At 46.5% G+C, this 26,508-nt stretch overlaps 1 protein-coding gene across 1 annotated transcript in view; it reads left to right on the plus strand.

Annotated features, from left to right (window-relative positions):
• The window catches only part of GRIN3A (glutamate ionotropic receptor NMDA type subunit 3A), a 152,979-nt gene extending 131,500 nt beyond the window's left edge, over positions 1-21,479 (plus strand). Inside the window, exons 7-9 of the mRNA XM_035016184.1 lie at positions 13,899-14,063; positions 15,325-15,401; positions 19,704-21,479. Of these exons, the coding sequence (XP_034872075.1) occupies positions 13,899-14,063; positions 15,325-15,401; positions 19,704-20,085 (624 nt within the window). The 3' untranslated portion in view covers positions 20,086-21,479. The remainder of the gene's footprint in view (positions 1-13,898; positions 14,064-15,324; positions 15,402-19,703) is intronic.
• Positions 21,480-26,508: the final 5,029 nt, after the last annotated feature.

Below are 26,508 nucleotides of genomic sequence, written 5' to 3' on the forward strand. Positions count from 1 at the left end.
TCTTGACAGATTGTTAACTTCCTGTTATGGCAAGAGAAACAGATCTGTTTCTCTTGGCTGAGCAACTTTCAATCAGCTCTCTCTGGGCAGTGAAAGCCCGTCTTTCCCTTTCCTAGGCTGCAGCCTGCTCCCCATCTTGCATCCAGAAATCCCTGAGCCCGTCTGGAGGGCTCCTCCTGTCCTGTCGTTCCAGCTCCTGACCAGGAACTGGTCTCAGGACTCTTATAAGAAATGCTAAGCCTGGACTAAGTGCCCAGCCCAACTCTCAGCCTCAGTGGCAGTTTTTCAGGGTGGGCTACCCATCCTGATATGAAGTTCAGTTAAGATTGCCTCCAGCCAAACAGGACAGGGACCTTCCCAGAAAGCTCTTACCTCCAAAACCCAGCCCCTCCATCACCCCCAGTTAGAGGGAAAGGGACAGATTCAGAGTCATTCTTCCCACAAGACAGAGGCAGAGATGGGCAACTATGTCTCTGCAGCAGGGGAAAATGCCGTCTGCACTAGCTAAACTCAGTTTTAAACATCAGACCTGGGACCTGGCAAGGAAGCTGAGAGCTCTTTCACCCCAGGAAGCCTTTTCTCTAATGGAACATTCAGCCCAGAATTCCTCACATGAGAATACACCTGCAGCTAAGGTGTATACTGGAGCCTAGTCACACTGGGTGAGGGCAATGTGTGTGCATCTCTTCCTAGCTCCGTGTTTAGTGATGTCATGTTGATAGATTGAAATTGGCCATGGGAGGGACGCCTGGGTGGCTTAGTTGGTTTAAGTGTCTGCCTTTGGCTCAGGTCATGATCCGGATCGAGTCCTGCATCGGGCTCCTTGCTCAGCAGGGAGGCTCCTTCTCCCTCTGCCTGCCGCTCCCCCTGCTTGGGCTCTCTCTCTCTCTGACAAATAAAATCTTAAAAAAAAAAAAAAAAAGAAAAAGAAAGAGATTGGCCATGGTGGAACTGGCACATCACGGAAAGGAGCAAAACCTTTTCCTGTTGTTTGGTTTGGAGAACTCGTGTACCAATAAATATACCACTGCCTATACTCCAGATGTTACCAGCTCTCCGAGGCCCCACGTACCGTCAGTTCTCAAAAAACCAGCTGCCCTTGGTCCCAGCACTTGCCACTTCACACCAGACCTCTTCCTTACGGTGGACCACTGCCCATGGAAAGATTGAAAGCTCCCCAAACACCAGGACAATGAAACCTACTTCCCTACACAGGACAAAACTCAGGTGATTTTTCTCAGAATGAAGAAGATCTGTTTGAAAGATATTATTATCCTTCTATTTTGAAGAAGCCAGTCGCTAGTCTTAAAAAAACAAAAGTAGGAAAAATAAGTCCACACATTTAATTACTGTCAGGGCATCCATCTACCAAGGCTCCCCGCCATACTTTTTATTTAGTAGATTATTAAGGAACCACAAAAAAAATAGGAATCTCTGTCCCTTTAAATCCTGTGCAGTTCTAAAAAATGTATTAATAATAAATGGTCCCAACCCTGTAGTGATATGAGTCATAGCCCCATTGCAGGATAACATCGTTGAAAGATTCAGACACATCTGAATTTGGAGTGTGTCTTTACACACTCCAGCTCCAATTTACAACTGGGGTCTTAGGAGTCATTTATTAGCTGTGTGAGCATGAGCGAGTTACTTAACCTCGCAGTATCAGTTCTCCTAATTAAAACGAGGATCCATTGTACGGTTATTTTGAGGATTCAAAAATATAAAACATTGGCTGGCTGGCTTGCTTGGTTGGCAGAGCATGCAACTCTTGATCTCCGGGTTGTGAGTTTGAGCCCCATGTTGGGTGTAGAGCCTACTAAAAAATAGTAAGACAAGTGCCTAGGGCACAGTGGGTTCATTCTAATTCCCTTCCCTTCCCCCTTACTCCACTTCTATTAGATCAAGATACATAAGGGAAACAGGACGCTTAATTTTTCCTTTTGAACCCTTTCTTAGTACTTAGCTACACCACTCTAAAATTAACTGGATGTTTGTGTAAGCCTAATCCAGAAAAGAAACAATGTCATAGTCCTCCCCACCCCTTCATTTACAGAGGGAACAATAGACTACTTGACTAGAGAAAGTTTAAAAGAAAGACTCTTGGGCGGCCTGGGTGGATCAGTCGGTTAAGCATCTGCCTTCGGCTCATGATCCTGGGATCCTGGGGTCCCGGGATCCTGGAGTCCTGGGATCAAGTCCCGCATCAGGCTCCTTGCTCAGTGGGGAGCCTCCTGTTCCCCCGGCTTGTGCTCTCTCCCTCTGTCTCTCTCTCTGACAAATAAATCTTAAAAAATCTTTTGAAAAATAAATAAAAGGAAGACTCTCATTCTAGCCCAACCTATTTGACTTTGTGGTGGAAACTGTGCATGAGGAAAGCGAGCATGTGTAGTTCTAGCCGAGACGGCCTCCCAGAGACATTTTTTGTATACCCTGCAATGTACACATTAAAATATGGAAATTTAAAAATTACGACCAAGGGTTTGAAACATGTTGGATTTCATGTTTAAATTTAACAAGAGGAGGAAAAATATCTCAGCTTCTGGAATGGCTGGAAATAACAAGTTAATTGCTCGATCAATCTACTTAACATAGTTACCCAGAGCTTTATGGCAATGACCTTGAACTGAGAGCCTGTTTCTAGTTTCAGCAACTGGAAAGATCTGACTGTATGGATATTTGGGAAGAAAGATCACATTTACTTCCAAGTTAGAATGCTCTGACTTTTCTGTTAGTTGCTGGTTGCCAACAAATGTAGTTCTGTACAACTCCTTGGGTGATAATGGTAGTGAACACTTAATTGAACCACTGTTGCAGATTCTGTTGAAGTTGTTATAGCATTTAATCATAATAACACTGTGAAGTAGGTAACATCATTCAGTTTAATACATGATGCTATAGAGAGATCTAGAATCTTCTCTAAGATCTCCCAGCTGGTAAGTGGCAAAGCAAGAACTTGAACCAGGCTTCTTCTTTTTTTCTTAAGATTTATTCATTTGAGAGAGAGTGTGCATCCAGTGTGGGGAGGGGCAGAGGGAGAGAATCTTCCAGCAGATCCCCCCCCACCAAGTGCAGAGCCTGTGGGGCTTGATCCCACTACCCATGAGATCACTACAGGAGCTGAAACCAACAGCCAGATGCTTAACTGACTGAGTCACCCAGGTGCCCCTGAACCAGGCTTTCTGACCCCAGATGCTGAGCTCACTGCATTACCTCTCATTTTTATGGTTCCTATATTTACCTGCTTCAAAATATTTCTGATGGTTTTATTAATATAATCAAATCAAACCTCAGTTTTCAGAAAAGGGGTAAATTACGTGTCAGGGAGCAAGCAGCCCCCACCTCTTTGGTTTTACATATTGAAAAAAAAAAAAGTTAAGCAAGGCAGTCTTGAGTCATCTTCCACCTTCATCTCATTTTGAAAAATAAGTGACGGTATTTAGATTAAACTGATAACAGCAACCAATACAGTTCTAGGCTGTAGAGATCAGTAATAGTATGTTGTTATGAATCCTATATTAAGGGATTGTATCTGCTCTCTATGTTGCAACCCCAAACCACTAGACTTCTTTTTTTTTTTTTAAACATAGGAGAAGATATGGCTGCAGCACTGTTGGTTTATCCTCTAAGTCTATCATGCTTTAGAGGCATTCTCAGGGAAAAACCTCTCAGGAAATTTTTTTTTGGTTTAGTTACACACTCTGTTCTTCACTCATGCTGTTGATTCCCTTTGTTAGCATGTAGGAGGCCATTGATCTGGCTACTGCGTTTTACCTATTTTGCTTGCCTTGAAAAGGGAAAGGCTTGGTTGTTCTTAAAGACAAGGTGGCGCCGTAATAGGCCACTAGACTGAGAATCAGAACTGGACCCCCCTCCTTTCATATTGACTACCGTAGCTATCCCCAAGGCTGGTGACTGTGTGAATAGCAGCAAATCGTGTGTCCGCTTTAAAGGCATTAGCTGATTCACAGTGAAAAACCACAACACTGAAGGGACCCTAGCAGCAAGATAGCTGTGTACATCAAAAGGGACAGCCTGACGGCTCATAGGCTTGCTTTGACCCACCAGTACATTTTTTGTTGTTGTTAGTTTTCCATGATGTTTGTGCTCACAATTCTTTTACTTGCCAATATTTTTAAAATCTGAAGATCTTGGGGCGCCTGGGTGGCTCCGTTGGTTAAGCAACTGCCTTCGGCTCAGGTCATGATCCTGGAGTCCCGGGATCGAGTCCCGCATCGGGCTCCCTGCTCGGCAGGGAGTCTGCTTCTCCCTCTGACCCTCCTCCCTCTCATGCTCTCTGTCTCTCATTCTCTCTGTCTCAAATAAATAAATAAAATCTTTAAAAAAAAATAAAAATAAAAATAAAATCTGAAGATCTTAAATCAAAATCAAAATGAGCATAAAGGAGTGCATGCTACCCCAAGATGAGAGTGCCCTTTTATTGGCTAAGTTACCTCTGAAGCATGTGGCTAAAATGGAAAGGCTCAACGAAGAGAAAATAACATGCTCCACTCTTTAGTACAAACACTCAAGATGCCTAAAATGTTCATTATTTTTCAAAAATAAAGCAACTGGTCATAAAACACTTATCCCAACAACGGATATTTTCTAACAGCTGAAACAATACACTGGTTTACTATAGTCAAAACAAATACAGCCATATAAGATTTCAAATTTCCACATAATAAAATCTAACAAAAGCTAACAGTAAAGCTTAAAACTAGAGAAACAGAAATAGCATGTAGGAAAGAGGTTAATAGCTTTTTTTTTTTTCAATAAAAAGCCTCACCTTGTCTGAAATGCATAATTGGCAAAGGATGTAAATATATGATTCATACAAAAGGAGATGGGAAAAACAAACATCAAAAAATAGCCTCACTAAGTAAATACAAATCAAAATGTTTAAAACCAGGGAAGTGGGGCTCCTGGGTGGCTCAGTCGTTAAGCATCTGCCTTCGGCTCAGGTCATGATCCCAGGGTCCTGGGATCAAGCCCCACATCGGGTTCCCTGCTGAGCAGGGAGCCTGCTTCTCCCTCTCCCACTCCCCCTGCTTATTTTCCCTCTCTCGCTGTGTCTCTTTCTGTCAAATAAATAAAATCTTTTTAAAAAATAAAACCAGGATAGTGATTACGTGTAAAACAGGCTTGCAAGGATGTGAGCACTCTGTGCATTGGGGTAACACCAGGAACAGCGTTCACACTTGGTGAAAGCTCGCCGTACATCACGAGGCATCAAAACAGTTACATCATCTGACCTGTTAATCCCACCCACGGCATATATATATCTCAGGGAATCAAAACCAATTTTTTAAATGCTGTACACAAAAGATTTTTTGTTCCAGCAATATTTATCACATATAAATAATAAATAATATTAAAGAAAATTAAACACCTGACAGTTTGAGATTAGTTAGGTCAATTATGGTAAGTAATAGGCGATAATATAAAGCCATCAAAATTAATAAAGTCACCGTATAAATGCACACATTTTTAGAAAATAATGGTTTTTTTAAAAAGCATAGTTGTTATATGCTATGTTAACATAACTCTGGAAAATATATATGCATATGGTTCATATGCAGTTCAGGAGAAAAAAGTGGAAGAACAAAGAATTTTGTAGGGACACCTGGCTGGCTCAGTCGGTTAAAGCCTATGACTCTTGATCTCAGGGTCGTGAGTTTGAGCCCCACATTGGGTGAAGACAATTAAAAATAAGATATTTTTTTAAAAAAGAAAGTATTTGTGTAAGAAAAGGATTATGATTAATCATCTCTAAGCTTTAGAAATATTTTTCTGAGTTGCTTTAAAAATAAATTAAGATTTCTGAAAGACCACACAATGGAACTAATGTAGCAAATTGAGCACCAGGTTCAAGGCTAAAAAATGGTTCCCGAAGCCTAGAAGGAGCAGGGGTTTGGGGAACGCAAGGAACAGAGAGGCAGCCTTTCCTCAGCAGCATGGGCAGTGCCGTGTTGATGGAGACATGAAGCAGATTCCAGATTAAAGAAGACAGAGGTGCCCCAGCCCCAGGGCCTGGGAAGTGATGGGACATTCCCACAGACACCAACTGCTGTCCATCTAGATTATTTTGCTCATCCAAATGTGTGAGCACTGTTAACTTCACTTATGCATTGTCCTGCTGGGTTTTGCAAATCATTTCCCTTTTTGTTTCTTTTGTTAAATGTGATTTTTCAGTCTGCCTTCATTGATGAGGAAATTCCAGATCCTCTGAGTGAACATCCTCTTTCTCCCTTTTCATGATGATTGTTAATTTTTTTAGAAATCCCAAATGATTACCCCTTACTCCCTTACCCTACTGTCCAGCCAGGCAAACGCTATCCCCTGGGAGCTGTCCTTGGTGCCTCGGAGCCCACACCTCATGCAGGTCTCCATCTTCTGTCCCTCTCCCACAAAGGGTCATACGTATGGACACAACAATGAATCTGCCAGATTGCTGGAGCTGCTGCTCCTCTGGACAGAATAGTGGGTGGGAAAAAAAGTGTATAAATAGAAACAGCATTTGCTTCCTACGCATCCTGCTTCCAAGTATCCAGGAGTCATCCATATTTCAGAAGCTCCATAGCCTTTCTTTTCTTTACCTCTCACTAAAATCATTATTCCTCCCCTACTCCTGTTCTTACTAAAGAAGAAGAAAATTAGTTTGAACACCAGGATTGGGCTTTACAGACAGGAGATAATGCAAAGTTCAATGCACCAGATCACTAAAATATAAAATGATTTCCTCTGGTTCTTGTAGTTATTTTGCTCTGGGGGAAGCCTACTTTAATAGGTACTGGAAGTCTTGAGATTAATTGTAACTAAGTTTCTTGTCAGATATATACTTTATTTAATAATAGGCATTTATTGAGCACCTGCTATACACCAAGCTTTTGGAGGCATGCAAAGAAAGGCAAAGCCTCACTGTGTCAGAGAAAATTTCCTAGAACAGACTCCTGCATTCACTTTGGTGTTCTGCATGAGAAATAAAGTCTTATCTCAAGATAGGTTCTATTTACACCTCGGAGCTAGAGGAGCTTAGTCCTTCAAGCAGTCAATCAGGTCAGGTTCTTGGGTTGCCAGCAACAGATGAATTTAAGCAAGAAAAAGGGGGATTATCAAAAGAATAGTGGGGAGCTCAATGTTCTGAAGTAAGGAGGAGAATGACTGATGATGTCTCAGGAACACAGGACTCCAGGGACGGTAGTGGCAGGAAACAGGGCACCGTGTCTGTGAGGCACTGGCATTGGAAACGACTCAGACTCAACCACTTTCAGTGACAATGTCTCTGCCTCAAATGCAAATTGACTTACCTTGGGTCACATGCTTGGCCTCAGGGGACCAAAGAACCGGGAGTCTGTGATTGGTAGACACACCAAAACATATGAAGGGGGAGAGGGCGGTTCCCCAAGGAAAGGGTCCTAAGCAAATAAAATCAACACAGTACACACCCAACACAAGCCAGCTGAAATTAGGGCATTCAATCTCTAACTTTTTATTTTATTAATTGTAAATATATTTCCCCCCAGTTAAGTCCCCAGAGTGATGAACACTGGCATTATGATGTCGGGATGGCAGGTTTTCCGAGCTCTCTCTGTTTTCTCATCTATCAATTGAGAATATCCGTCTCTGTCTTTTCTCCCTCACAGAATTATTCTTTTTTTTTTTAAGATTTTATTTATTTATTTGAGAGAGAGAATGAGAGAGAGAGAGCACATGAGAGGGGGGAGGGTCAGAAGGAGAAGCAGACTCCCTGCTGAGCAGGGAGCCCGATGCGGGACTCAATCCCAGGACTCGATCCCGGGACTCCAAGATCATGACCTGAGCCGAAGGCAGTCGCTCAACCAACTGAGCCACCCAGGCGCCCATCCCTCACAGAATTATTCTAAAACTCTCCTGAGATATACAAAAGTGTTTGGGGGGAAAATCTGTATACGTTTACATTATACAAAAAAGATTCTAGCTTTCATATGCTTTCATCCATTCATTCAAAAATATTAATTGAGGGGCGCCTGGGTGGCTCAGTTGGTTAAGCGACTGCCTTCGGCTCAGGTCATGATTCTGGAGTCCCGGGATCGAGTCCCGCATCGGGGTCCCTGCTCGGCAGGGACCCTGCTTCTCCCTCTGACCCTCCCCCCTCTCATGTGCTCTCTCTCTCATTCTCTCTGTTTCAAATAAATAAATAAAATCTTAAAAAATATATATTAATTGAACACCTAGTAAATGCTGGCACTGTTCTAGGCAATCAAGGTCCACTCTGAACAAAATGGCAAAACCCCTGGCCTCTTGGAGCTTACATTCTATGTGAGAAGGGAAATAGGCAATACACTCATATATATTATGTCAGGAGAAAAATAAAACAGAGTAAGGGGCATAGGTTGTGTCCAGGAAAGGAAGGGGAGGGGGAAAGATTTTGCCTTTTTAACCACATGCTTAGGGTAGACTTTACTGATAAATGACATTTGAATAGAGACTTGCAGAAAATGAGGGGAAGGAACAGTATTGATGGCTGACAGAAGAGTTACAGGCAGAGAGAACAGAAAATGAAGACCCTCAGCTGCTCCATAGACTTAAAGGAGCAAGGGGAAGCTCAAGTAGCTGAGCAGAGTGAAGTTAGGAAGTGTGGGACAAATCGTGGAAGGTCATGTAGGCCATACGTTTACTCTAGATGAGACGGAAAACCATTGCCGGGCATTGAATGACATGATATGTTGAGGGAGCCAAGCTGGATGCTGTGCAGAAGACAGATTGAGGGGGTCAGGGAACCAAAGAGAAGGCTATTTCAATAGTCTAGGTGAGCGATGATGGTGGCACAGACCAGAGTGGTTGGTGGAGGTGGTGAAAAGTCATCAGATTCTGGGTATACTTTGAAGGTGGGGTCCGCCATATTTGCAGACACACTATATGTGGAATGCTAAAGAAAGAGAGCAGTTAAAGATGACTCTAAGGTTTTTGGCCTGAGCAATAGCAAGGACAGAGATTCTCTGATGAGAAAGACTGTGTGAAGAGCAGTTTTCAGTGGGGAAAATTAGTTTATTTTAGTGTGTTAAGTTTGGGATGTCTGTTAGATATCCAGGTAGAGAGACTGAATAGGGATTTGGGGAAGATATAAATTTAGAAGTCATTGGCAGATAGGTAGGATTTAAAGCCATGAGTCTGGATAAGAAAGTGCTAAAGAATCAAAGGCATGCCAATATTTATGATCGGAAAGATGAGGAACCAGTAAACAAGACTGAAGTAGAACAAAGAGAGAGGTATCCCAGAAACAGTGAAGAAAATATATCAAAGAGGATGAATAATCCTCCTGATTATGTATCCAACCTGACACATGAATACAAGGTGAAAAATGACTGTTGGACATGGCAATGTGGAGGTCTTTGTGATGGCTTTGACAGGAGTTGTCTAGGTTATAGACCAAAAGTGAATGGGGACAGAGGAATTGAAAACAAGTATAGCCAACTCCTTCGAGGACCAGAGAAAGTATGTAGTTGGGGTGTGTGGAGAGATGTTGCCCTGGGGGTTGGGGAGGCTTAGCTCTTCGGACTCAGTAACATCTAAGGCATGATGCATGAAATACTCGAATTGCATTTCTTTTTTTTTTAATTTTTTTATTCTTATGTTAATCCCCATACATTACATCATTAGTTTTAGATGAAGTGTTCCATGATTCATTGTTTGTGCATAACACCCAGTGCTCCATGCAGAACGTGCCCTCCTCAATATCCATCACCAGGCTAACCCATCCTCCCACCCCCCTCCCCTCTAGAACCCTCAGTTTGTTTCTCAGAGTCCATCGTCTCTCATGGTTCGTCTACCCCTCTAATTTCCCCCCTTCATTCTTCCCTCCTGCTATCTTCTTCTTTGTTGTTTTTTCTTAATGTATATTGCATTATTTGTTTCAGAGGTACAGATCTGAGATTCAACAGTCTTGCACAATTCACAGCACTTACCAGAGCACATACCCTCCCCAGTGTCTATCACCCAGTCACCCCATCCCTCCCACCCCACCCCCCGCTCCAGCAACCCTCAGTTTGTTTCCTGCGATTAAGAATTCCTCATATCAGTGAGGTCATATGATACATGTCTTTCTCTGATTGACTTATTTCGCTCAGCATAATACCCTCCAGTTCCATCCACGTCGTTGCAAATCGAACTGCATTTCTTGCTGGAGGTTTCAGAATTAGTTATCTCACCAGCTGTCAGATGTTTCAAATGTCCACATCTGAGCAAGATGCAAAGCAAGTTTAGGCAGCAACGAAATTGGTGGTCTTGGCCTCTATGTGTCACTGGGAGCGCTCATGATCTGGGCAGAGACCGCTCAGAACATTTGCCAGAACAGGCATCTCCCTTTATCTGAATCTAGTCCGTTCCTGGAAATACATTAGCTAGTGAATTTCCAGATGGTAGAAGTCCTTTCCATTGTTTTAAATGGGGGAAAAAAGAAACCACCAAAGCATTCCCACCTCATCTAAAAATCCCAATGAGTTTCTTTAAATATCACTAAAACACTCCTAGACACATGGGGCACCTGGGTGACTCAGTCAGTTAAGCGTCTCCCTTCGCCTCAGGTCTTGATCCCGGGATCCAGGTGGCAAGGAGTACCTATAAATGGGATTCACTTGAAAGGCAGTGCACGCTTTAGCACAGACAGTCCTGGATCCACAGCCTGGCTCCCCCATTTATTAGCTTGTAAGATCTTGGGGAAGGTGGCTAATCTCTATAAGAGTCGGTTTCCTTGAATGTGAAATGGGGATAATAATACTTAAAGGGTTATTAAAAGATCATAATATGCGTAATGATGCCTGGCACACATATTAGATGCCCAATTTAAAAGAAACAGTAACTATATCTATTCATCTATTAGTATGTGGGTGTAAACAACAGAAATTTAAATTAAAAAAAGAGGGGGCGCCTGGATGGCTCAGTCGGTTAAGTGTCCAACCCTTGGTTTCAGCTCATGTCATGATCTCAGGGTCGTGAGATCAAGCCCCACGTCAGGCTCAGCTCAGAGTCTGCTCAAGATTCTCCCTCTCCCCTTTACCCCTCCCCCTGCTCATGCTTGTGTGCGTGCTCTCTCTCTCTCTCTCTGTCAAATAAATGAATAAATAAAATCTAAAATAAACTGAATCCAGCCTATTTGTTGTTGAGGTAAGGAGAGGAAAATTAGATTAGTTATTGTCATGCACAAAAAAACGGAAGGGGAAGCCATGTGTTTAAAAGGCAAGATGTTTCATTGTAAGTTACATCTTTCTCCCTCATCTTGGCAGCACCTTACAAGAAAGCGGTGCCCGTCTATTGTTTTGCTGATTGTTTGATGATGTTAAGTCAAAAATGAATTCCATTTTTTTCTTCATCCATAGCAGTAATAACTCATTAAATCCTTATATAATAGCCATATCCTGTACACAGTACGACAGGTCCAGCCCAAGGGCTATTTTCAGACATATTTGTAATCTGCTTTCTGGAGGTCAGTGTTACACAGTTGGTCGCCACTTGTCCTAGGAGAAGCCCTAGTACTTGCGTAGCTCTCGGGGCCCGATACACCTCTTGCCTTTCCTAGACCAGCATTCCTTATTCCCTAGCGCTGGGCTTCTGCCTCATTCTCAGGTGATCGGCCTAGTTGTCCTGCCTTGTGCTCAGTTGCCTACACCAGGCCATGCTCTATGTCCCTGCTCACCTCCAGTCATTAGTTCTCCAGGGATCCGAGCAGCCGTCACTGATACGGAGCCACTGCTGGAGGTACCGTCGTGGGGGAAAGAGATTTCATGGCCCAGACTCCACTGGAGTCTGAAATCCCCAAGTTCTGCCTCTGAGCGCTGCCCCCAGATGGACGTCCTGGCATAACCGGGAGGTGGATCCGTGCCTGAACCACGTCTGGCTAGCTGTTTCTTCAGGATTCAGGTGCGGAGAATGAAAGAACGCCTTAAAGAGAGTGGGGAGACACTGACATCAGTCAAGGCAGGGTGATTAAGAGTATAGGCTCTGGAGCCAGACTCCCTGGGTTTGTACCCTAGCTCTAACCTTCGCTAGCTGTGTGACCTTGGACAAGTTGCTAAGCTATTTTGTTCCTAAGTTTCCTCACCTATAAAATGGAAGTGATGACAGTACCTACCTCATAGGTTGTTATGAATAGTAAGCAAGTTGCTACAGTGATAAAGTGCTCAGAGCTATGCCTTCCACATATTAAGTGCTAAATGATTACTGATGATGACCAAAAACCCCGAGCAGAGGGATGACATCAGGCTCCTTAGCCTGTATCCAAGGGCTTGCTTAGTATGGCCCTGTTTCTCCCTCACGGCGCATGCCTCCTGCACCAGACCTACCCCTCAGCCACCAGGGTCTGCTTCACAACCCCCTACATCACTGTGCCAGACATCACTTCTTTTTTTTTTTTTTTAAGATTTTATTTATTTATTTGACAGAGAGAGACACAGAGGGAACACAAGCAGGGGGAGAGGGAGAGGCAGGCTCCCCACTGAGCAGGAACCAGATGCGGGGCTCGATCCCAGGACCCTGGGATCATGACCTGAGCCGAAGGCAGACGCTTAACCATCTGAGCCACCCAGGCGCCCCGCCAGACATCACTTCTTTCCCTCTGTTTCCACAACCTTCAGAGTGCTTACTTTCCCACCCAAGCCTCCACATTCTACCTCTCTTATGAACCAACTTCTCCACAAAACTGAGACGACACGGATCAGTGTCTGTATCATGGCGTATGAATGTTTGCTCCATCCCTAGACTCAGGTTGATTAAAGGCAGGGACATAACCCTCCTATCTTCATCCCGTGGTACCTCAAAGAGTGCCTGAAGTAGTGTGTCCAACGTCTTTCTTTCTGCAGGATTGACTCTTGTCATTGATGTCCGTGACTGAATAATACCCATTTCACAGAGAACTTGTAAGGATTCTCTTAGATCTCATATGTAAATCACATAGTAAAGTACCTGCCACATACAGTTGTTGTAACTATAGTTGCTGTAACTGCTGCTGGCTTTTTTGGGGGGGGAGGAGGGGAAGGATGGGGAGAGGGAGAGAGAGAATCCCCATGCAGACTCCACGCCCAGTGCAGAGCCTGATGTGGGGCTCAATCTCACGACCCTGAGATCATGACCTAAGCCGAAATCAGGAGTCATGCACTTAGCTGACTGAGCCACGCAGGTGCCCCAGCTGCTGTTTTGTTGTAGAGCAGAAAGAGCCCAGGCTTCACAGCTAAACAAACATGGGCTTATAGACCAGCTTGGTCACTTAAAAGCTGCACGGACTTTAGTTTCTTCAACTGTAAGTTGTGGTTTTTAATACCTATCTCAGTGCAAAAAGGTAAGCAATCAATAAATATTAGGTCCCCCCCCCTTTTTTTCCCTCCTCTCTGGCTGTCTAATTTTGTGACCTGCCTGAACTTACTTCACTTCCCTGGTCCCAGGTTCCTCATCTGAAAAATGAGAACACTGAAGTAGATGATCTCCATGTTCCTGCCAGATCTAAATGTCAAAATTATTGAAACTCATCATCCCTTCCCCTTAAACCTACTCATTCTGGGTCCCTGAGAAAGGTTCTTTCCGTGATAACTAGTCAGTGCTTCGGGATGTTAAGTTGTTTCAACCCTTGGTCTCTAACTCTCAGTCTCCCTCTAGAGCCAGTAGGGCGGTCCAGACCCCGGGACCCTTCATGCAAGAGGACTGTAGTGCGCGGCTCCCCAGGAAGCGTGTTGCGCGGCGGCCGTCCGCCCCGGCTGGGCCCCTCTCACAACGCAGTCCAGCGAAGCCTGCCAAGCCCCCGGGGAGGGCTGGGGAGGGGTAGTCCCCAGCTCTCCTGCGGTCCAGGGGAAAAAAGTATCTGCATCTAAAAGCAAGCGTGGGGCCAGGCGGAGCCTCGCATTCACGGCCTTTCCTTCCCTGTTCTGCCACAGACTTTGCAAATGGGCATCCAACACTTCTCTGGACTCTTTGTGCTGCTGTGCATCGGCTTTGGTCTGTCCCTCTTGACAGCCGTTGGGGAGCACATGGTGTACAGGCTGCTGCTGCCGCGGATCAAGAGCAAATCGAGGCTGCAGTACTGGCTCCACACCAGCCAGGTGAGTGCGCGGGCGGCCTGCTCCGGTGTGAACCGCCCGAACTGCCACGGATGCCCCGCGGAGTGCGGAGCCCCACGTCCGGCAGGTGCCAGGTTCCCAGGAGAACCGCGGTGGCGCAGACAACTCCGTGTAGACGATGGCGTTCCCTCTATCCCGCTAATGCACTTTCCCCTTAGATCAGCCTGTCCCGTGACGCCCCCGCCTTGCTTCCGGCCCTCCGCTGTTGCTCACGCGGCAGCGATGGGGGTTGTCTTTCACCTGCCTTCCCTTAGTGGTGACCACCTGCCGACACGGTGTGCGAGAGTTTCTTCCTACAGACTCTCTCCCAGCCAAAACGGAAGCTCATTCAACGAGCTTGAAGCCCCTACTTGCCTGCCGATGAGCCCAGCGGCCCCCGTTCCGTCCGCATTTTCCGTGGCCCCGACGTGGGGAGCCGGCCGGTGCGCAGGCCGAGCCGCGCAGGACGGGCGTCCTGTGCCTGGACGCGGGCGCGCTCCGGCCCAGGCACCACGGGGACCGTCAGGCCGAGCCGCACGCTCCCTCGCACCGCTCGGCCTGACGGCGGGGGCCGCCGAGGGGCCGCCGAGAGCAGAAGGGGCCGAGGCGGCTGTGGCATCTGCCCCCCGGAGGTGGAGGCGCCCGGCGCCAGCCTGATCCCCCAGCCGGCCGCTCCCGCCTGCCTCCGCGGTGGCCGCGCGCGGGGCCGTGAGGCCGCCCCTGCCCCGCTCGTCGGCGACAGCGACCCTTTTTTACTAGTTAGGTCGCTGCCCTTGATTCGGCCACATGGGACCTGCTCTTTTTGCTTCGTCCTGGGAAGGAGCTGGTCTCCTCAGGGGAGCTGCGCAGACAGGTGGCCTCCGTCGGGTGCTCACGTGACTAGCGGAATTCTCCGGCTTCTTCCCTTCTTGGTTTTGGCTGCAAAGACGTTTTGACTCACCTTCAGCAATTCTGCAAGGTCCTTTGCCACACACTAGTTGTGACGACTCTTCTTTACATCACATACCTATTTACAACCCAGAGCATGTCTAAAGCTTCCTTCGAATTACTTTTTTCCCCCTCTAGATAGAACAATAGGTTAGAATTAAAATTTGGTTCTCTTGAGATTTAGGGCTGAAGGTTGATCTGTTTTCGGGCATCCCTGGCAATTTGTTGGAGGCGCAGATTTGCCACAGTGAGATACACTATTAAACTCAGGTGGTACTTGGTCCCCAGACTGTGTGTTTCTAATGATCTGTATGTGTGAATCTGTTCTTTTTGCCAGAGATTGCATAGAGCACTAAACACGTCGTTTGTGGAGGAAAAGCAGCAGCGTTTCAAGACTACACGTGTGGAAAGGAGGTAAGAAGAGGCCAGCGCCAGGGGTCTTTAATGTTTGTGAAGATAAAAGTGGAGAGATGTAACTGGGACTCCCGGCTCAAAGGGGAAATTATGTATAAATAATTCAGATCAAACCAGGACCAAGTTGTTGGTGACACAAGCAGTGCCAATATATGTGGTTCCAAACAGAAATAGAACAAAGAAGAACAAACATGTCTGTACCTATACAGACAGGGAAATGCAGGATAGGCCAGGTACGTCCTGGCGAAGGGTGCAGCTGTGGTCTCTGGAGTCACGCGTCCAGACCCTAACCTGTCACGGACCCTTGCCCTACATGGGGCGTAGCAAGGTATTTCTCTGACCTCGCTGTGCCTCCATGTCCTCGTTTGTGAAATTGAGATAAAAACAGTACCCACTTCCTAGAGATGCTATAAGGATTAAACAAGACAATACATGGAAAGGCCTGGAAACAAAGCCCTTTCAGCTCTCGTTACCGTGCACAGAGTACACGCAAGCCTGAATTCACGAGTCCTGCAGGCCGTTCGCTTCGTGCCGTTTTGCCTTTCTGACACGTGTCTGCTCCCCACTCCTTTCCAGCACTCCTAGGAATATTTGAGATATGCAGCGGACGTGTTCTGCTTCATCTATTTCCTGGCATTCTTACTACAGACTCACCAGAAAAGCCTCCCAGCGATAGGGAGTACCAAGCATTAAATGCCTGGAGGACCCCTTCCCCGCGTGCAGCCCGTGGGTGACTGGTGGCTAAAGATGCCGGCCGCGTTCCGTCTGGCTCCTGGCTGGCCTTGGCAGCCTGCTCCCTGGGGCGGCCCTCCTCCTTTCTCGGGCCCAGAGGCCTCTGTTCAGGAGCAACTCTCACCGGTGGCAGATCTTCAGCTCAAAGCTTGGCTTTCTGGGTAATTTTGAAATCTGCCGCTCACACTTCTCACTCATGATAGAGGAAAAGGGAAAAGGGGGTGAAAAGCATCATTCTTTTTCATTGTTTATACCTCCTCTGGGACTGCTGCTGGCCCCCTGTCCCCAGTTTGCATCTAGCTTGTCAGCATCATTTCCGTTCTCTCTGGAAGCCTCTCTTTCCAGTCGGTGAGCACCTCCTGCCCTCTCAGGCTGTGGTATTCCTGCATCATGTTGCAGCCCTGTCGGTGACAAGCTGGAGACTAATCAGGTCACAGCTGTTCTATGTCATGTTACGTCTATTTTTTCTGTAATTATTTTTTAACCAGAGGAACGCAAGAAGACATAGTGGTGAAGACAGTGTCTCATGACAAAGCATGTGTTTACCATCTGTAATAGGAACAGGGAGCCCAGTGATCCCATTTCCAACTGTGATGTGGTTCCTAGTCACATCTCTCTCACCTCCGCTGAGAACCAAATGTGTCTTTCACTCATTATGTCCACTTTTCTTGGCAGATTCCCTTCTGGAGCCCCTTATTTTGAGAAGGAGCTAAGGCAGAACCTGCCCTCCTGGCTTATGCTGGGCCCACACTTCCTGTGCCACCTCCCTGCAGCCCAGCACCCAGCTGTGACCTTTCAAATGCAGTGAGTGTTTGAGGCCCCACAGCTGTCATGTCTCTTCTGAAGGCAATAGTGGAGCATTGAATTCCGAGGTTACAGAATTGATCTGTGGAAGCTCATTTTGCTCATTTTTAGTGCCAGACACCGTTCACCTACTGGTCATCTTACACGCTAAGGCTGAGGAAGGTTCGATAGAAAACAGAACGAAACACTGAAGAGGCCTCCAATTAGACATCAGATCTGACATCAGTATCTGTCATATTCTATTCACAGGTGGCCCAGAGTCACATGTCGATTACTGGGACACTTGTTATGCTAGCAACTTGAGTCTGTCATGGAATCCAGCTTCTGCTTCTGCTTCTGTATTCTATTCCCAGATATGTGTACAAAGCTCTGGAGAAAACCAGATCGGTTAGCTCTACTTAATCTGATTTCTGTGGTTGCCTGGGTGCCAGGAAAATGTGCAGATGCCCTACTCCCAGGTGCTCCCTCTGAATCATTCTATGGTACTACAGTTAGGTCTGCTGGGTTGAAAACTCTTTCCTGTTTTTTTTGGAAGAGTATCTATGCAAATGTCTATGTCTGCTACAATTCGGCATTCCTCCAGCGTGCTCCATATTTATAGAATGAATAAAACAATAGATAAGTGGGTGAATGCAGATGAGTGTGGCCCTGAGGACCAGGGATGGTGGATGTGTGTGCACCTGCTGGAGAATAAAGATTTCTTTGAGCTAAAAAAAAGATAGATGAACAAATTCTTAACATGTGGATTTGAGGAAAGGCATAAAGAAGTTCTGGGCCATGATACAAAAGTAGATGTTACTCCTTTTCTATTTAAAGCAGAGGGAAAAAGTAGATATTGCAAGACATTATGCATAGTCTTCGATTTATTCAACCTGGGATTTCATGTAAGTTTTGGTCTTCACCCCACTGGGTTTCCAATACACCCTTGCCCCAAGATATACAAAAATTATAAACGGTGTAACACACACAAACAAGATTGTCTTGAAATTTTTCAAACTCAATTGGAAGGGATTTGAAGGAAAACTTAAAGGGAACTGTACAGCTCAAAGTAAAATTGTAACTGCCCCCCTGACCCAGGTTTAAAGCCAGCAGAACTTCAGTTGAAAGAGTCATTGTAGACTCTTACTAAGCCCAGGACACATGAAAGCTAAGCTGTGTTGCCACCTGCTCATTATATGCCACTGAAACTGAGAAACGTAAAGGAACTGCAGGGGAGTTTGGAATGTGTGTTTTAATGGCTTGGGGCATGTATCTTAGTTTTTGCTGTGTGAGAAAATTATCTCAGTGACTTAATTATTTTAAACAACAGCAAGTTAGCAATCTGTGGGTCAGCTGTGCGATTTGCTGGTCTGGGCCAGACTTGGCTGATCTTGGCTGGATTTGCTTATATGTCTGCAGCCAGCTTGTGGGGAAGAGGAAAGCAGCTAAGGGCTGGCTGGTCTATGGCCTCAGCTGGGTCCACTGGGAAGACTGGGGACTCTCTCCACACTGTTATCATCAGCAGACTAGTGTGGACTCATTCACATTGCAGCAGCAGGGTTCTGAGAGAGACCCTCAGGGGACCTGCACAAGGCTTCTTCAAAGTTTAGGCGTGGAACGGCCACCTGCCATTTCTGCTAGTTTGGCCAAAACAAGTCAGGAAACCAGACTAAATTCCAGGGGGAGGGAAAGCCAGACTTTCTTCCCTTGAATCCTCCTTGATAAAGGTGAGCTGCAAAGTCACATTACTGAGGGACATGGGTGGAAAGGAGGAAGAAACTTTATTAGCCCTCCCTCTGTCCCTCCCCTTCCCCGGAAAGAAAGAGTCCAGAAATAAAGTCTTGATTCAGTGACATGGATGGGAACAGAAACACAAGGACTTAATAGAGTGTTTCTATGTAGGTTTGCCCTGTGGTGGATTGCAAAAGCGGTCATAACCCTCCTTCTCCTCCAACAAGGCTAGAAGAAATCCGCAGCTATGCTGCTTGGGGCTCTAGTCTGTTCTTGTAGCAAGAAACTCTCCTCATTACATCTGACTGTCAGAGTTCCTTTCAGGCACCAAATCCCCTCCTCTTGTGCCCGCCCGGCAGTAAGTCTTGCTCTCTACAGCCATCTCCCTGACATGGTGGCAGGTGGTTTGACGCAAGCCTGAAAGAGGACTGTGAATCTGTTTCCATTGACTTTCATTATTCCAGCAAGAATTTGAGGCTTTCTTGGGGTTTCTTTTAAAGCTTCAGAACTGAGCTGTCATTCTCGACCCACATAAAATCATCCCTATAATGGAAAACTTTTTGCTGAAACCTGCAGCTTGTATGTTTTTATTCTCCTCAAACTCAAGTAGTAAACTTCAGGGTAGTCCTGTGGGACTGAGCATGAGCCATTTTATAGTCTCTACCGGCCAGCTTATGCTTAGAGCCCAACAGGTGAACAAATAGGCTCTCACTTTTTTACTAAAGCGCCATCTTTGTAGCCAGAGACTCTTTCAAGCCAGTGCTGTGCTCTGAGCCTCGCTGGCAGGATGGGAGTGGAAAGACATCCAGGGTTCTTCAAAAAAGAATACGCCACTCCCTGATCTATCAGCCCTCCAGATGATACGTCCATTCCAATTTCAGGGCAGCTTGAGACTTGGTAAGAACGTCAGTTGAAAAGCATTGTAATGGCTCTTTTTGTCCCTGTGCCACTCCAGCAGGCAGTCTGTCCGTGGCAATCTGTCTTCTGAATGCATGTCCAGCTCCATATTCACAGTTTGAAGTGGCCAACAGCTGGGGAGCAACACTTTGAGCAAAGCCGCAGAATGGAAGGTAAATCTAAAATGTCTTTGTTTCCTAGGGCCAGTGTGGGACCCCGTCAGCTCACGGTGTGGAATACTTCCAATCTGAGTCAGGATAACCGACGAAAATACATCTTTAGTGATGAGGGAGGACAAAACCAGCTGAGCATCCGGACCCACCAAGACATCCCACTCCCTCCAAGGAGAAGAGAGCTCCCTGCCTCGCTGACCACAAACGGGAAGGCAGACTCCCTAAATGGAGCTCGGAACTCAGTGATGCAGGAACTCTCAGAGCTTGAGAAGCAGATTCAGGTGATCCGTCAGGAGCTGCAGCTGGCTGTGAGCAGGAAAACGGAGCTGGAAGAGTATCAAAGGACAAACCGGACTTGTGAGTCCTAGATGACCATGCTGCTCCCCTTCCCAGTTCCCGAATTCCTCTGAGCCCTTGAGACACTTTGTAATGCTCTTTTGTAACTACTGACAAAAGTGTGGGGAAGCGGAGGTCTAGGTCTCTCTTAGAGGTCAAGTCTGCCCATCCTAGCCTAAAAATCAGCCACAGCTCTTCCCAAGCTGACTCCCTAGCTCTCCAGGGTAGGGGTCTTTCAGAGCAGTGATGGTAAATTAGGAGTAAACTCCGTGGAAAGGATCTATGATGACCAGGCAACCCCAGCTCCTCTTTGGGTACCATACTAGTAGTTCTGGGTTTTAGCCCTTTCTCTGCACTCTCACCAACGAGATAAAATGTTACTCATATGTGGTTTTAATCTTAGCATAGAACAGGATTATCCAGGGTTGTGGCTTTTGATACAACTCCCCCAACTAGATTTGTTCCTGCATTCTGAACGGGGAGCCAGATAAGAGCCAGAGGTGTGGGTATGCAAACAATTAAGCGAACTCATTAGCATCACAGCAGACCAAGGATTGACCGGATCAAGCAGGAGCCCTGTTTTTGAGAGGGTCCCGTGTCTCCAACACCATCCTGACCAGCATTTAGTAGGAACAGCTTACGTGCCACGATGAAAGGGGACAGGGATGTGGTGAGCGGGAATAAGACAGGCAGAAGAGGCATTAAAAATGTACACCATGTTGAGAACAAAAGCTCTGGGCCAGAAAAACAATTTGGCTAAGGAAGGAATACGACAATACTTCGAATCTAACTACGCATCTCCACTACAGAGTGTGCCTTTTATAAAGGAAAGCAAAGCAAAGCAAGGACATGGCCTTAGATGAAACTGGACTACCCCTGCTTATTGCCCGCACGGGGCATGCAAGCTGGTTCTGTGGGTTAAGTGAAAAGGCTCAGCAAGCCACACACTAGCCCGTTCTCAAATCGGCAGTTGCCTCTTAGCTTTAGGCATTCCTAAAGTGGACCCCCCTGCAAACACCACAAGCTTTAACATATGGGACGGTGCCCTGTGCGGTCCATCTCTGTACAGGTAACTAGCACGCGAGTCTTCCAGCCCCACACCTACTCCTCCCTGAGGGGCTGAGACCAGGTGTGGTCCCTCCCGTTCTCTCCCAGGCCCCCTCTGATGTCCCCAAGGAACTGATTATCAGTAACCTAGCTTCCTGATCCCAGACATCCCTGTCCCGGGTGCAGTGGCGTGGACGTGCATGCAGGAAGGAAAAGTCACGGGGAACTATGGAACACCAATTCCCAGTGCTAGTGTAGATGCGAGGCATCTAGGAACCCATTAGAATGCTGACCGACAGGGCCTTTTTCCCCGGAAGATAGGGTGAGGTGGGGAGTCTGGCTCAGAAACCTGTTAACCAACTCCCCCAGGTGACTGACACGCGTATTCCAAAAAGTACTCTTCGAGAAACGCTATTCTAGAAGGATGGCTGCTCCCGGCCTGGGGAGAAGAGCCTTTTGAGAGGTTTTTACATTGTAGCACACAGCTGCTGATTCACCTTCCAAACAGCCGCTCCCACCCCTGGGCACCACTTGGGACGAGACTCGCTCGGTTCTCACTTACTGAGCTCCGGCCTCATCTGTCAGGATGCCCAGCACGAACTCACGGCACTGTCCCAAGCACTGTGCTCTGTAACAGCTGCACATCCCTGGAAAGGCTCCGCAATCACAAAATTTCCCCTGCATTTCCACCAGGAGCTACCCAGTCCGCAGGGAGAGACAACACCTTCGGCTGTAATTAGTAACACTTTAGTTGTTTTTGTCTGAGAAAACCCTGGGGTGGATGGAGGCACAGAGAGACTGATGAGGGAGGTAAGAAGCTTCTAGTTAGACTTCATCCACCTCGCAGATGAAACAGTGAGGAAACAGGGGGAGCCCAGGAAACAGAAAGGACAGCCCTGCTTTGAAATGCCCTGTCCTCCCGTGTTCTCCCCCAGGCCCCGACGTAGATTTGCACCTGCCTTTGGAAGACATTGCCTCGTAGCCGCCCCCACCCGTCTGCAGGAGCCGAGGACGCCGCAGCACCTGCCGTCCTGCTCTGCGCGGCCCGATGAGCCGGGGCACCTCCCGACGACGAGCCAGCCATGCTCCTCACGGACTCGGGCCCTTTTCTAACTCAGCTCCTCCTGACTGTTCTTGAGAAGCTGGCTATTTAAAGGAACCCAGAGGTGAATTCTTTTGTAAAGAATCCTTTTGTAATGCAATTAATTCTCCCTTAACGTATCTGTTTTGTAAGTTTGGATTTTTGTATTGTGTGCTTAAGGGGTTTACCTTAAGCTTCTCTCCTGAGGCGTTCTAAGCGGTGGTAGCAGCCACACGGCCCTGCCTACCCACAAAGTGGATGGCCAGGGGCTGGCCAGCAGCAGCAGGGGCTGAAAGCAGGCTTGCTGCCGTCCGCATCGCTTGAAATGCCTCCGTGTTCTGGATGAAGACGAACCGCATAGCTGCTTGTGGTGGAACGAAGCGGTCCCAAGTAGTGGTGGTTGTCGTTATCGGTAGTAACTGAACAGTGTTTTGCAGTCTGTGAAAGTGTGTTGTGTTTTATAAAGAGTTCATGAAATGGTGGGTCCTTTGAAAACCCTCCTTTCTGTTCTGCTCCACCTGTCCTTTCAACTCCCCTCGGGCTCAAAAACCACAAAGATCAAGGTCTTCAGGTGGAGGATGGTATTTTAGGGAGGAAGAAAGAGGTAAGGGATTGCTCCCTTGCCTCCTCGTCCGGGCTCCTATTTCATGAGATGAGGAAGGTCCATTCTTTTCCAAGCTCTGGTGCTGGGCAGCCGGACAACCTGACTGTGTCGCACATCCCACCCCGTTTTCCAAGGGGAAGTTCCTGGCACAGGAAGCACACAATACAATATGGCGGGTGAGCAGGAACAGATAGGCTATGTGCTTCATGTAAATAATACTGAGGGCCCCCGAGTGCGGAGGCCTCAAGGTAGAGGAGCAGCAAGGGGATCCCTCCAACTATTAAAGACGAGTTGGAAAAATGGGACAGCCAAGTGAGGCAGCCACAGGGACACAATCAGTTGAGGTCTTTAACGTGCCTGGAGGTGACTCCATCATTCGTGGTTCTTGCTGTTGCACAAACCCTCTGCAGGAGCTGCTTCCGTGCCGACCAGGGAAGTGGTCAGTGAAGCAACTGCCAAGTAAAACCCGGCTACATCGGGGCAGTGGGCTTCTCGGTGTTGGGTCTAATAGGGCCTTGGAGCTAATAAGCACTTCCTTGGTATGGATAAAGAATGAAGGCGAAAGAAAGAAACTACTTTAGAGCCTCTCTCCTCCCAACTCATTTTTGATAAGCAAACCAGAAAATCCAACCAGTCATAGAAAGAACTTGTGTTTTAGTCATCACAACCACTCCACTAGCTGCACTGTTGAGTTATTCCTTTCTTCACCTACCTACGCCACCCATCTAATCCAGGAGTCCCTCACTCTTTTTCGTTTTGTTCCCAATCGTTTTATGAAAATAATGTACTTAGAGGTATTTTCTTAAGGTTTGTAAAGAGTGTTTGCATTGTGTCTTCATTTTAACGTGTGTGCAATCGCTCCAGTCCAGGAAGAACTGAAATGCTGTCTTGTGAGCATGAAGTGAATAGGCTGTTTTGCTCCAGCCACTTTTCTTGTACAACCACGTGGATGGACTAGATGTTCTCAGGTCTTTTCCATCTTCAGTTTCTATGACTGTGGAATAAATGTTCAGATAGAAACTTCATTTTCTGATGTACTGCTGGCATTGTCTTGGGGGATTCAAATGTGGACATGGTACCAGCCCCTTCCTCACAGGAGACCCACTCATGCTAGGATTTATACTTGTTTCCTTAGTAGAGTCGACGTGGCACAAAATATGCTGAGAAAACTCAGAGCCCAGGCATCACAAAGTTCAATCGAAATGGCTTCATCTGAAAGACATTCTAGGAAAAGCCACAATACTGAGAGAGCTCTAAAAAACTCTGCCCTGGCCACCCTCATTTAGTAATTCAACAACCAGCTGCCACACAGCCTGTGTTTACGTGCCAAGTGCTGGAGACACATAGTGAATAATAAGATGGGCATGGTCTCTGAGCTCAGGGACCTTCTCACAAGCTGTCCTTTTCACAACCTGTCAATAGACAATACTATAGTAGCTAACATTTATTGAGCATTTATTTTATTCCAGCTTCATTAAAACCCCATGACACAGGTTCTCTAGACCTAGTCTACAGTAGATAAACTAGACCTCCAGTTTACAGATGGGAAGACTAAGGCTCAGGGAATTATGGAAGTTGTCCAAGGTCACCCGGCTAGGAAGAGGAGTGGCCAAGACAGATTCACACACAGGCAGTGCAATTCCAGAACACCCATTTTACACTGTCAGGATTCTGATCGCTGCCTTACAACCCCCTCTCCTTCCTCCAACCCCCCCTTCAGTCTTTATGCCATCGCGGCTCCGGCCCATGCCTTGCTGGGCCCCCAGCTCCACAGGGAAGGAAGCCGATGCACAAACTGCACCTGCCTTGCCCCGTCCACTGAACTCAACACTGTGGCCCCAAGTCTCACAGAAACAGCTGTTGCAGGCGTCTCTCTTGGCTTTCTGGCCCGAGAACTGGTACAGACGCAGCTGAGGATCCCTGAGCAGTCCTGCGGTCTCAGGCCCGCCGCAGTTTCTGACGCACCCGGCAGTTTCAGCTGCTTGGCCACCTTGCAAGCGTGAAGCTGCTAGCAGGACGCATTGGTCAAATCTCGTACAAATACACACCTACTGTAACCTAGCTCAACTGCCAACTTACCCAAGGTTGTTTTGCATCAGTCACTCCTTGTTTGGATGCTGATTTTGAGCCCGGCATTGGGCTAGCTGCTGGCGAGAGGAAGAGAAAAAGCAAGATTCTGACCCCATGGAGCTCAGTCCAGCAGGGAGACACAAACTGGCAAACCAATGTGGCGTATATTCTGATAAATGCATATCAGGTACTGTGGAGGCGAAAAAGACACTTGTCCTCTGTGTGCGTGCGTGTGTGTGTGTGTGTGTGCACTTGCGCGCCCGCAGTGGAGAAACTAAGAGGAGGGTTAACAGGCACCCCAGGTAAAACAAACAGAATGTGCTAAGTTCCAGAGTTGGGAAACTATGACAATCAAAAAACGTAGGAACATCAGATAACTCAGTATGACAGAAAAATAAAGCACAGGTGGGTAACAAGCTGTAAGGACTGCAAAGAGAAAAGCAGAGGCAAGATCCCTATGCTAAATCGGATTTGTATCCCAAAGACTACAGGAACCATTAAAGGATCTTAGGCTAAAGAGGGTTATAGTAGAAGATCAGGGTCCTCACTGCTTGGTGGTACTGGCTATCATTCACATACGTTCTATTTGTTTGTAGGACAGTGAGCAAATGAAGTTAACTTTTTGATGCCTGGGCATGACCTGGCCATGATATCATTTAACCAGCACAGGTGGACTTAGAGAGAGACATAAATAAACACATACAATCTAGATTCTAAATATGTCAGTCTTCTTTTTGCCTAGAAATAAGGAGAAAATGTAGAAGAAAAATTGACCTCTCAATTTATTTGCAATACAAGTTAGTATTTTGAGCATTTACTAGTTGCCAGGCATTCTGCTAAATGTTTTGTGTATATTGACTCATTTCATCCTCAATACAATTCTATAATGTAGTTATTATTTTATAGATTAAGAAACTGAAACAGAGAGCTGAAATAACCTAGTAAGAGGCAGGGCCATACTCATCCTAAGTCTGACTTCACGAGAAACATGTTTAGCACAGCACCTGGCATCACAATGCATCAAAGGGCTGGGCTGGGTGAGCAAGGAGAAATCTAAGATCCCTTTGGTTCAGTTCTACTCTGGAACAAAGTGCTATGGGAACTCAATGAATAGGGGAAGAATATGCAGTCCTAATATAGGGCCTGGCAGAGAGCCTACATAAATTAGAAATCTTCAGAAAGACTTAAAAGACTCAAGTATTTTCATTTATTATCTTCCTGATGACATGCATTCTATTGGTACATGTCTCCACTTAGGGTAAAAGAAAAAACAGAGGTCTGATTGCCACATTATGATTCTGCTGCTAAACTGAGTGACCCTGGGACTTGTTTCCTCATCTCTAAAATAAGGACATGGGGAATACAAAGCTGGTGCAGCCACTCCAGAAAACAGGATGGAGGTTCCTCAAGAAGTTAAAAATAGAGCTACCCTACAACCCAGCAATTGCCCTACTAGGTATTTATCCCAAAGATACAGATGTAGTGAAAAGAAGGGGCACATGCACCCCAATGTTCATAGCAGCAATGTCCACAATAGCCAAACCGTGGAAGAAGCTGAGATGCCCTTCAACAGATGGATGGATAAAGAAGATGTGGTTCATATATACAATGGAATATTACTCAGCCATCAGAAAGGATGAATACCTACCATTT

The sequence above is a fragment of the Mirounga leonina genome, unplaced genomic scaffold (assembly GCF_011800145.1).
Source record: "Mirounga leonina isolate KUSES-001 unplaced genomic scaffold, KU_Mleo_1.0 Mir_170, whole genome shotgun sequence".
NCBI lineage: Eukaryota > Metazoa > Chordata > Mammalia > Carnivora > Phocidae > Mirounga > Mirounga leonina.